We start from the raw sequence: 10,378 nt of genomic DNA on the forward strand, positions 1-10,378 counted from the left end.
TGTACCTCTTTGTGCGTCTCGCAACAAATCTTACTCCAGTCCCCGCTGGAGTAAGATATGTGACATGGCGAACGCCGCCACTAGGTATGAATTTCACGAGTCCCTATTCTGCCCCAGACCTTGGACTAGAATGACTTGAAACCGCTAAAAGTTGCAATTTTTTGGTGCAACCAGATGAATTGCCCCCCTTTATTTTCTCATCGGACTTGTTTATTGAGAGACAAACTGTGGTTCTTCTTGGTACTATTTTAGGATACATGTGACATTTCATATATTCCAAAAGACAAAAACTTGCTAAGTGCTGGGATTTCCACCGATCCTGAAGACAGGTCTATAAAGTGTCAAGTTTAACAAATAGATCACCAATTCATTCACTTACTAGAGGACGGGCAGAGAAAGCCGAGTGCTCAGGATCGGCGATGATAACAAAAGTTGAGCAAATCTCCCAAAATTCGAGTCTAGGAAGGGTCTCAAAAAAAAGTGTTTGAGGGCTGCTTCAGACATTCATTACCATCAGTCCCATTTTGGATCAAATGCCTGACAGCCTCATATATTTGTCTGTCAGTCCGAGCATTGCAATCCAAAATTGAATCAATGATCACGGACATCTGAAGAAGCCCTAAAAGACTGTCCACTACTCAGACAACCCCTTCTCAATCCCTATGTTTTCTCCGCAGTAAAATAATAGAACTTATGACCACCCCTAGTGCTAGCGCCGTTTCATCAGTATCAGCACTGGCTCTCCTGGGGAGGGGACTGAGTGACACAACCATCCTTGTGGCCAACCAGCACTAGTTTACTCTCCCCTTCTTCAGAAAAAAACATTAATCCAGAGAAGGCGAGCACTGCAGCTGCTCTCTCACCTCCTCTGGATATTAATTATATCTGTAGGAAAGGAGAGTGAAGCCAGCACTGACTGGCCACAGAGATGGCATGACATAACAATGTTATGTGATCCCCGGGAGAACCAATGTGGACACCACTGGAACAGCACCGGCCTCGGAGGTGAGTATAAGTGTTATTTTTTTTTATAAGACAAGGATATAGATTGAGAAGTGGTTATGCGTGTGGTGGACAACCCACTTAATACTTTCTCTCCTTGACCCTCCGCATACTTGTCCCGCCACCACTGATCAGCACTTTTATCCTCTACCTTCCTTCCTGGTTGTTCTCCAATTTACGTGGCCCCATCTTTTATCCTCTATCTTCCATCCTGGTTGTTCTACAATTCACTTGACCCCCACACCGTCACGTGGTGGCGAGAGATATGTCAATGACTTGCGTTGCGCCCCATGTGATCACATGGAGTGCAACGAATGTTAATGTCTTAGAAATGAGTCGCACCCCACCTGATGGTTTGGGCTTAATAAAAGGAAGGAAGATAGAAGACGGAGGATGGAAGAGTGAAGGGGAGCCGGGAATAACTTTTTTTTCTTTTTTTAACACTTTCCCGACCCTTTACAATACTACCTAATGACTGCCAGTTCGGATTGGGGTGAGTCTGTTTTTTTTTTTTTTTTTTTTAAATTCGAGAGTCAATTCGATTGGCTCATATCTCATGATCAACCATAATGGATTTCTCCAACCATCCAAAAACAAAAAAACAAGGAATAGAGCAATGGGGCGCATAAGCTCCATCACTGGGAACGTTGGGGGACCAAGGCTTGGGACCCCAACCAATCAGTAAATTATCATCGGTGCTTGTGGATGGCGGTAATCCTTTAACGTATTCGTATAATTTGATGTTCGGGTGGGAAGAGGGTCTTTTTTGTTGTTCATCGGACACAATCTCCATTGGGTTAGGTAACGTTGTAGGGGGCTTGTAAGACATTACTTGGCCCGTACTGAAGACCCAACTCTACTCATGTGACTCAATATTTGTGAAGCTGTAAAAGTGAGTGCTATAGTCATTTTTGGGCCTCTGGGGTCGTGGTAGGAAGTTGTAAGTCTCACTTCCTCATAGACGCTGTTACCGGGGTTTCATCCTCATACACTGTACACACCGACACTGCACACAGAACATACGCAACAAAGCACAGTAAAAACAGCAAAAACTTAATGTGCAATCAAAACTGTCCATGCATTAGTCTAATAATACAATGCAAAATATAGAAGCGGGTTAACATACATGCAGCCACCTCCGGGGGGGATGAACGCTGGCCTGAACACTGCATGACAGCTTCTGAAGGGCAGAAGGAAGAAGGAAGTGTCATTAGTACCGTAAAGACTTCTGCTGCTATATCACTGATCAATATTAGAGGGGATTGTGCTGAAAGAGAACGTGTCATCAGAAAGAAACTCATTACATAGATCAGGTATCTATGGTCAATGTATTTCAAAATAAAATGTTTTTTTTTTCCTTTGCTAATTTTCCATATTAATATCTATATTAAAAAAAAAACTTAAAAAAAATCTTGAAGCAGTCATATCGGCCAATAGGTATAATAGTAGACTTGTATATCTTGCTTCTGTCAAGATTACTTCTCAGCTATGTCAGGTATCTTCACAGACCGCATCACCATGCCTGTTAACACCTCTATATACAGTAGATAAAAGAGGATGTAAAATTCACAATAGGTGATGTCACAGCTCACCTCCTCCTGTACACTGATTACATCTCTTTATACAGTAGTTAACAGAGGATCCACCATTCACAATAGGTGATGTCACAGCTCACCTCTTCCTCCTGTACAATGACTGATAACACCTCTATATACAGTAGATAACACAGGATCCACCATTCACAATAGGTGATGTCACAGCTCACCTCCTCCTCCTCCTCCTGTACAATGACTGATATCACCTCTGCAGTATATACAGTATATAACACAGGATCCACCATTAAATAATAATTGATATTACAGCTCACCTCCTCCTCCTGTACAGTGACTGGTAACACCTCAATATAAAGTAGATAACACAAGATCTATAATTCAGAGAAGGTGATATCATAGCTCACCTCTTCCTGTACAATGGCTGTTAACACCTCTATATACAGTAGCTAACACAGGATCCACCATTCGCAATAGGTGATGCCACAGCTTACCTCCTCCTCCTGTACAATGACTGATAACACCTCTATTTACAGTAGACAACACAGGATTCACATTCACAATAGGTGATATCACAGCTCACCTCCTCCTCCCCCTGTACAATGACTGATTACCCCTCTATATACAGTAGATAACACAGGATCCACCATTCACAATAGGTGATGTCACAGCTCACCTCCTCCTCCTCCTCCTGTACAATGACTGATATCACCTCTGCAGTATATACAGTATATAACACAGGATCCACCATTAAATAATAATTGATATTACAGCTCACCTCCTCCTCCTGTACAGTGACTGGTAACACCTCAATATAAAGTAGATAACACAAGATCTATAATTCAGAGAAGGTGATATCATAGCTCACCTCTTCCTGTACAATGGCTGTTAACACCTCTATATACAGTAGCTAACACAGGATCCACCATTCGCAATAGGTGATGCCACAGCTTACCTCCTCCTCCTGTACAATGACTGATAACACCTCTATTTACAGTAGACAACACAGGATTCACATTCACAATAGGTGATATCACAGCTCACCTCCTCCTCCCCCTGTACAATGACTGATTACCCCTCTATATACAGTAGATAACACAGGATCCACCATTCACAATAGGTGATGTCACAGCTCTTCCCCTCCTGTACAATGACTGATAACACCTCTATATACAGTAGATAACACAGGATTCACCATTTACAATAGGTGATGTCACAGCTCACCTCCTCCTCCTGTACAATGCCTGATAACACCTCTATATACAGTAGATAACACAGGATCCACCATTCACAATAGGTGATGTCACAGCTCACCTCCTCCTCCTCCTGTACAATGACTGATAACACCTCTATATACAGTAGATAACACAGGATTCACCATTTACAATAGGTGATATCACAGCTCACCTCCTCCTCCTGTACAATGCCTGATAACACCTCTATATACAGTAGATAACACAGGATCCACCATTCACAATAGGTGATGTCACAGCTCTTCCCCTCCTGTACAATGACTGATAACACCTCTATATACAGTAGATAACACAGGATTCACCATTTACAATAGGTGATGTCACAGCTCACCTCCTCCTCCTGTACAATGCCTGATAACACCTCTATATACAGTAGATAACACAGGATCCACCATTCACAATAGGTGATGTCACAGCTCACCTCCTCCTCCTCCTGTACAATGACTGATAACACCTCTATATACAGTAGATAACACAGGATTCACCATTTACAATAGGTGATATCACAGCTCACCTCCTCCTCCTGTACAATGACTGATAACACCTCTATATACAGTAGATAACACAGGATTCACCATTTACAATAGGTGATATCACAGCTCACCTCCTCTGTACACAATGATTTTTGCACAGATCAGAGTATGCTCTGTTATGTTACCTTATATCCATTTGACTACTGAACGAACAGAATAGTCTCCGTAGTGATTTGTGTTTTGCTTTTCTCCATATTTTCATTCTTTTTAGTCCATTTAAGATAAAACCTGCTGTAAACAATAGGTCGTTTTTAGATGACACATCCCCATAAATAATTTTTTCTAAAATGTCAGACGACCAAATGGTTGGACGGCCGGATATCTGCCGCCCCATCTACGTTATCCTCTGACATTTCTTTGATATAAATGAATAGACTACCCCTTTAAGCAAGTGTCGGTCCCTGGTCAGCGCTTCCGTCGTGTGGAATGGAGCCACACGTCTTGTAGAACCACACTGTAATACGGCAGGCGATGGGGGGAGCTGCATTATTTACACACAGGACCCTGCGGACCTCCCAAAATGTCAGCTTGTAAGGTTTTCTGAAAGATGGTGTAAATAACATGGCTGAGCCGCGTCCCCCCGTAGTGCCGTAATCCTTAACTGCCTTGTTCCATGAATTTCTCATTTAAGAACATCCTTGGGAGCAGAGATACATTGGTTGTTATGAGAAGTGAAAGGGATGAAACAAGATGGAACGCTGACGAATGTTTTCAGGAGAGCGGGCAGAAGGGACCGGAGGGGGGGGAAGGTTGCGGATAAGGACGAGAGCTCATCTGCAGATGACAAGTACGGGAACGGATACATGCAAAATACAAGCGGTTACATATGTATCTCTGGATGCAAAACAGGCAAAAACAGGTGTTAGGACAACCTCACGGCACGGACCAGAAGAAAGGGGCAACGAGAATTTACCATTAGTCCATTATTTTGCATAATGATTAGTGTTGAGCTAATGTACTCCGGTAAGGTGTTAGCCGCCATGCTCGAGTGCTAAACGAGTGACTTCGGCATGCTCGGATACTATGTTCGAGTCCCCGCGGCTGCATGTCTCGTGGCTGTTTGACAGCAGCAACACACGTAGGGAGATATTATGTTCGAGTCCCCACGGCTGCATGTCTCGTGGCTGTTTGACAGCAACACACATAGTGAGATATTATGTTCGAGTTCCCGCGGCTGCATGTCTCACGGCTGTTTGACAGCAGCAACACATGTAGGGAGATATTATGTTCGAGTCCCGGTGGCTGCATGTCTCGTGGCTGTTTGACAGCAACACACATAGTGAGATATTATGTTCGAGTCCCCGCGGCTGCATGTCTCGCGGCTGTTTGACAGCAGCAACACACATAGGGAGATATTATGTTAGAGTTCCCGCGGCTGCATGTCTCGCGGCTGTTTGACAGCAGCAACACACGTAGGGAGCTATTATGTTCGAGTCCCCGCGGCTGCATGTCTCGCGGCTGTTTGACAGCAGCAACACATGTAGGGAGCTATTATGTTTGAGTCCCCGCGGCTGCATGTCTCGCAGCTGTTTGACAGCAGCAATTCATGTAGGGAGATATTATGTTCGAGTCCCAGCGGCTGCATGTCTCGCGGCTGTTTGACAGCAGCAACACACGTAGGGAGATATTTTTTTCGAGTCCCCGAGGCTGCATGTCCCACGGCTGTTTGACAGCAGCAAGACACGAAGGGAGATATTATGTTCGAGTCCCAGCGGCTGCATGTCTCACGGCTGTTTGACAGCAGCAACACACGTAGGGAGATATTATGTTCGAGTCCCCGAGGCTGCATGTCCCACGGCTGTTTGACAGCAGCAAGACACGAAGGGAGATATTATGTTCGAGTCCCCGAGGCTGCATGTCTCGCGGCTGTTTGACAGCAGCAACACACGAAGGGAGATATTATGTTCGAGTCCCCACGGCTGCATGTCTCGTGGCTGTTTGACAGCAACACACATAGTGAGATATTATGTTCGAGTTCCCGCGGCTGCATGTCTCACGGCTGTTTGACAGCAGCAACACATGTAGGGAGATATTATGTTCGAGTCCCCGTGGCTGCATGTCTCGTGGCTGTTTGACAGCAACACACATAGTGAGATATTATGTTCGAGTCCCCGCGGCTGCATGTCTCGCGGCTGTTTGACAGCAGCAACACACATAGGGAGATATTATGTTAGAGTTCCCGCGGCTGCATGTCTCGCGGCTGTTTGACAGCAGCAACACACGTAGGGAGCTATTATGTTCGAGTCCCCGCGGCTGCATGTCTCGCGGCTGTTTGACAGCAGCAACACATGTAGGCCTTGTCTGTTTGGAATCCCTGCATGTGTTGCTGCTGTCAAACAGCCGTGAGAAATGCAGCTGCGGGGACTTTATCATAATATCCAAGCACGCCGAAGTCACTCGTTTAGTACACGCGCATGCTCAGATAACACCTTACCCGAGCACATTCGCTCATCACTAATAATGTTGTGACTTAAATTTGTTTATTCTCAACCCCACCTCCACCCCCCAAAAAAAAACAGCTCCGTCGGTATCACGTACCTCTGCGATCCTTTCAGAAAGCAACATTTAAATGACCTCCTAATCCCGAGCTAGGACAATTCCAAAATTACTTTTCGGCTATGTTAACATGTTATATTTTTGCGGTGTTTTTTTTTGTGCGTTTTTTTTTTAATGCAAATTAAAAGCAGCTTCTTTACTGCCACCGGGGATCAGGGTCCCAGACGTGGAAATTGTAGCTTGGTCTTAACACTTAGGGCACACGTATTAGTAAAGGAGCTGTGTCACCACCAGAAAAAATACTACTAAGAGACAGAGGCTTAATCAAAACTGGAAAAGGCCTTTATATTTATAATAACTTATCAAACATAGATCAAAGCTTATGGTGCAAAAACTATATCTGGGCAATTTACTTACAGGGAGTCTATCAGGACGAGTTTACTAATCGAACTAGTGGTATAGCTGTGAAGGTCGTAATACGACAATAAAAATGATTCAGGTCTTGTAAAAATCCGATGTACTGGGGCTGAGAAATAAAGCTTTATACTTACATGCAAATTAGTGCGGATTGGGGGCGTGACAGTTCACTTCAAGGGCATAGCCACGCCCCAAAGCACTTCCAGGCAAATTGGCTTCTGGCTTCAAAGCATGATATCTCAGCACTGGCACATCAGATTACAATAAAACGGGTATCATTTTTCTTGTTATATTATGACCCATGCAGTCATACCACTAGTTCCAGTAACAAAACTGATCTGACAGGTTCCCTTTAAGCGAATTTCCTAGGTATAGTTTTTACACAAGAAGTCTTCAGTCGGTTTTGTGCTCTTGGTGACATTTATAAGGCAGTTTTTACAGGAGTGTTATCATACCGGCAGGGTTATCTTTTATTAGACCTTTGTGGCCCTTGACTTAGAACCTCGACCTAGCAGAGGATTCTCAGGTTCCCAGCTCCAATCTTATACCAAAGCAGAGAATAACTTCATCTGAAGCTGGGAGAACATGTGTCCTGGAAAGCTGTTGGGTGGACCCTGGAAATCATTTCCTCCGGTGGGACCAAGGTTCCTTAGTCAAACACTACAATCCTCCTCGTACGTTTAGGTCATTCAGACTTTATTTAGTTTCCAAAACAAAAGAAGGGCAGAGCTGAATTAAGAATGGTGTTTTTTCTACGTAAAGGTCATATCAGGATCCTGGCAGAGTTGTTATTATTTGATTTTTTTTTCCTGCAGCTGTGATTAATAAGAATGCCAGACTGTGACGTTTTTGTGCATCTAATATTTATATACTCAGATCCCTAATTTGGAGCCTTTTAAAGGGTTTTCTTGGTTTTATAAAAAAAAAAACTTGTGCTTTACTCACCCTCCCCAGGTCTGACACTGAGTCTCTTTCTTAAACAGTGCAGCTGAGCTCAGCTACTGATGGCAGTGCTGCAGACAATAACAGGGAGCTGGACAGGACACTCAGGGCCGAACCGGGGGAGCTCAATATAAAAGGCCAGGTGGTAGCTTTTTCTCATGGCTGTAGTGTCACACACTGTCTGTGATGTTTATTAAGTGTTTTATGACTGTCTCTATCCCGGTGCTAAATTGTGAGCTATGACGTTCTCTCACTATCCAGATTCACTACAAAGCGGAAGATGCACTCCTTGCCTTGGCTTTTATACAGGCCATAATGGTCTCTTCTGATTGAGTACACTATACCATGTGATGTGATAACTGCATATGTTCTCCTGTCAGCAGTTATCGGAGGTGGTGGCTGTTGGCCAGAAGTACTCTCTTAAGGATATCGCCATCTTCTGATGGTGGCCACTGCAGGGTACTGCACATCCGCCTACCATTGATTTGAATAGGAGGTGGATGTGCAGTACCAAGCCTCAGCCACTACCAGAAGACGGAGAAGCTTGGAATGTGAGTACTTCCAGCTGGCGACACCACCGATAAGAGCTGATCGGTGGGGTTGCCGGGTGTCGGACCCCGGCGGATCAGACATTGATGACCTATCCTATGTAAAAGTAGCGGACAATCTGATGAATGAAACAATGATGTCCATGAATTCATCCGTCTTCCATTGAGATAATATGTACAATGGGAAGAACCAACTTTGTCAAATCGATGGATCGGAGGAGATAACCGCGGCCGAATTTCTACCGCCCACCAGTGTCTTAAAGCTGTAAAGTGAGACGTGTAGAGAGCCTTATACTGCAGAACGCCGGATTCCGGTCTATTCTAAACATGACTTCTCTTATTCATATGGTTCCAGCCTTGTACTTTCATGTGGGACCACGCCATCAGAAGATAAGCCGTATTATGGATGCCCGGCTCTGCATGACATGCTCGTGAATGCTACAACACAGATGTCACATCAATGAGATACGGCAAACCAGGACCTTTTTTTTTTCTCTTCTGTTACCAGTAAAAAACGAGTGGGCAGGTATCAGATGCTATCACAAGATCAAAGGAAGTCATAACAGAAGCCAGACTTATGGTTTGACTCAACGCAACCATATGTCATGCGTGCCTTCAGGAAAAAGCACAAAATACAGTCATTTCACAATGACCCCCCCCCCCCCCCCCCGAAGTTCTGCCCGAAACAAGCTCGCTGCTTTCCTTTAAGGTTTCTGCTTGGCTGAATGACGTCTTGACTTCAGGTAGTCCCATAACGTGTCCCATTAACCCTACTGGGCTGTTGTCCAACGTGGTGGCTTTGGAAGGGTTTTGAAGACACTAAATTCCATCATTCATTCCAGAATTTTGTACCGACGGCGCAGCATTTATTGCTGCAAAGGGGGACGGTATTAAAGTGGGGAAAAAAAACAAGTCATGTAATTTGGACATATATTTCACCTCTCCTTGTAGTAGAGTGAGAAGGATCTTGCTTCACTAACCACCGATGATCAGGGAAGCCCTTGTAGATGCATCTGGTCACCTCAAGTCATTGGAGTTCGGGCTCGTAAAGAAGGAATCCAGGCTGAGAGTCCGACCTCCAAAATGTCCATTTTCTTGTGTCGGGATGGGTCAATGAATAAATTTATATGAGGCACCACCTCCCTCCCGAGCTGGGCTCCTGAAGGTTTAGCTTTGATGGGGTCTCATATGACCTCACTTTAATGACATGCAGGGAACTCCCCCCCAACCCTAAAGGGTTAATCTCATCTTAAAATGATATTGAATATTTCTTTGATATGATATTATATTATGATTGCTGGTGGTCTCACCTTCTGGTACTTTGGGGCCCTTTTTATTTTTTAATTTACCTAAATACGTCTACCGTATTTTGGGATATAAATAATTTTTGCTATTGGTTTCCATTAAAAAATTTTGCACAGTTTGACTTTTATGGTCTCTTTTGTTTCCTTGCACATTAAACTTTGATCGTAAATCAGCCAGCAAAAAAAAAAAAAAAAGATAAAATACTGTAGATACAAAAACTCTCCTGTCAATTCAAATGAGCTCACTGGTGGATTCTCAGTTAACTCATTCAACAGCCGACAAATAGACAGCGAAGCAAGGAGGGTATGGAAATTAAAAGGCGCAATATGTTT

At 44.0% G+C, this 10,378-nt stretch overlaps 1 protein-coding gene across 15 annotated transcripts in view; it reads right to left on the reverse strand.

Annotated features, from left to right (window-relative positions):
- TCF4 (transcription factor 4) overlaps positions 1–10,378 on the reverse strand; it is a 552,151-nt gene that overhangs the window by 396,891 nt on the left and 144,882 nt on the right. For 7 of the 15 annotated variants that reach the window (XM_073543843.1, XM_073543836.1, XM_073543835.1 and 4 more), the window contains exon 4: positions 2,129–2,182. The exons of the other annotated variants lie outside the window; for them this stretch is intronic. In XM_073543843.1, coding sequence (XP_073399944.1) covers positions 2,129–2,182 — 54 coding nt within the window. The remainder of the gene's footprint in view (positions 1–2,128; positions 2,183–10,378) is intronic. 15 annotated transcript variants of the gene reach the window in all.

This window comes from Dendrobates tinctorius, unplaced genomic scaffold (genome assembly GCF_039654945.1).
Source record: "Dendrobates tinctorius isolate UK_male_01 unplaced genomic scaffold, ASM3965494v1 ptg000135l, whole genome shotgun sequence".
Lineage (NCBI taxonomy): Eukaryota > Metazoa > Chordata > Amphibia > Anura > Dendrobatidae > Dendrobates > Dendrobates tinctorius.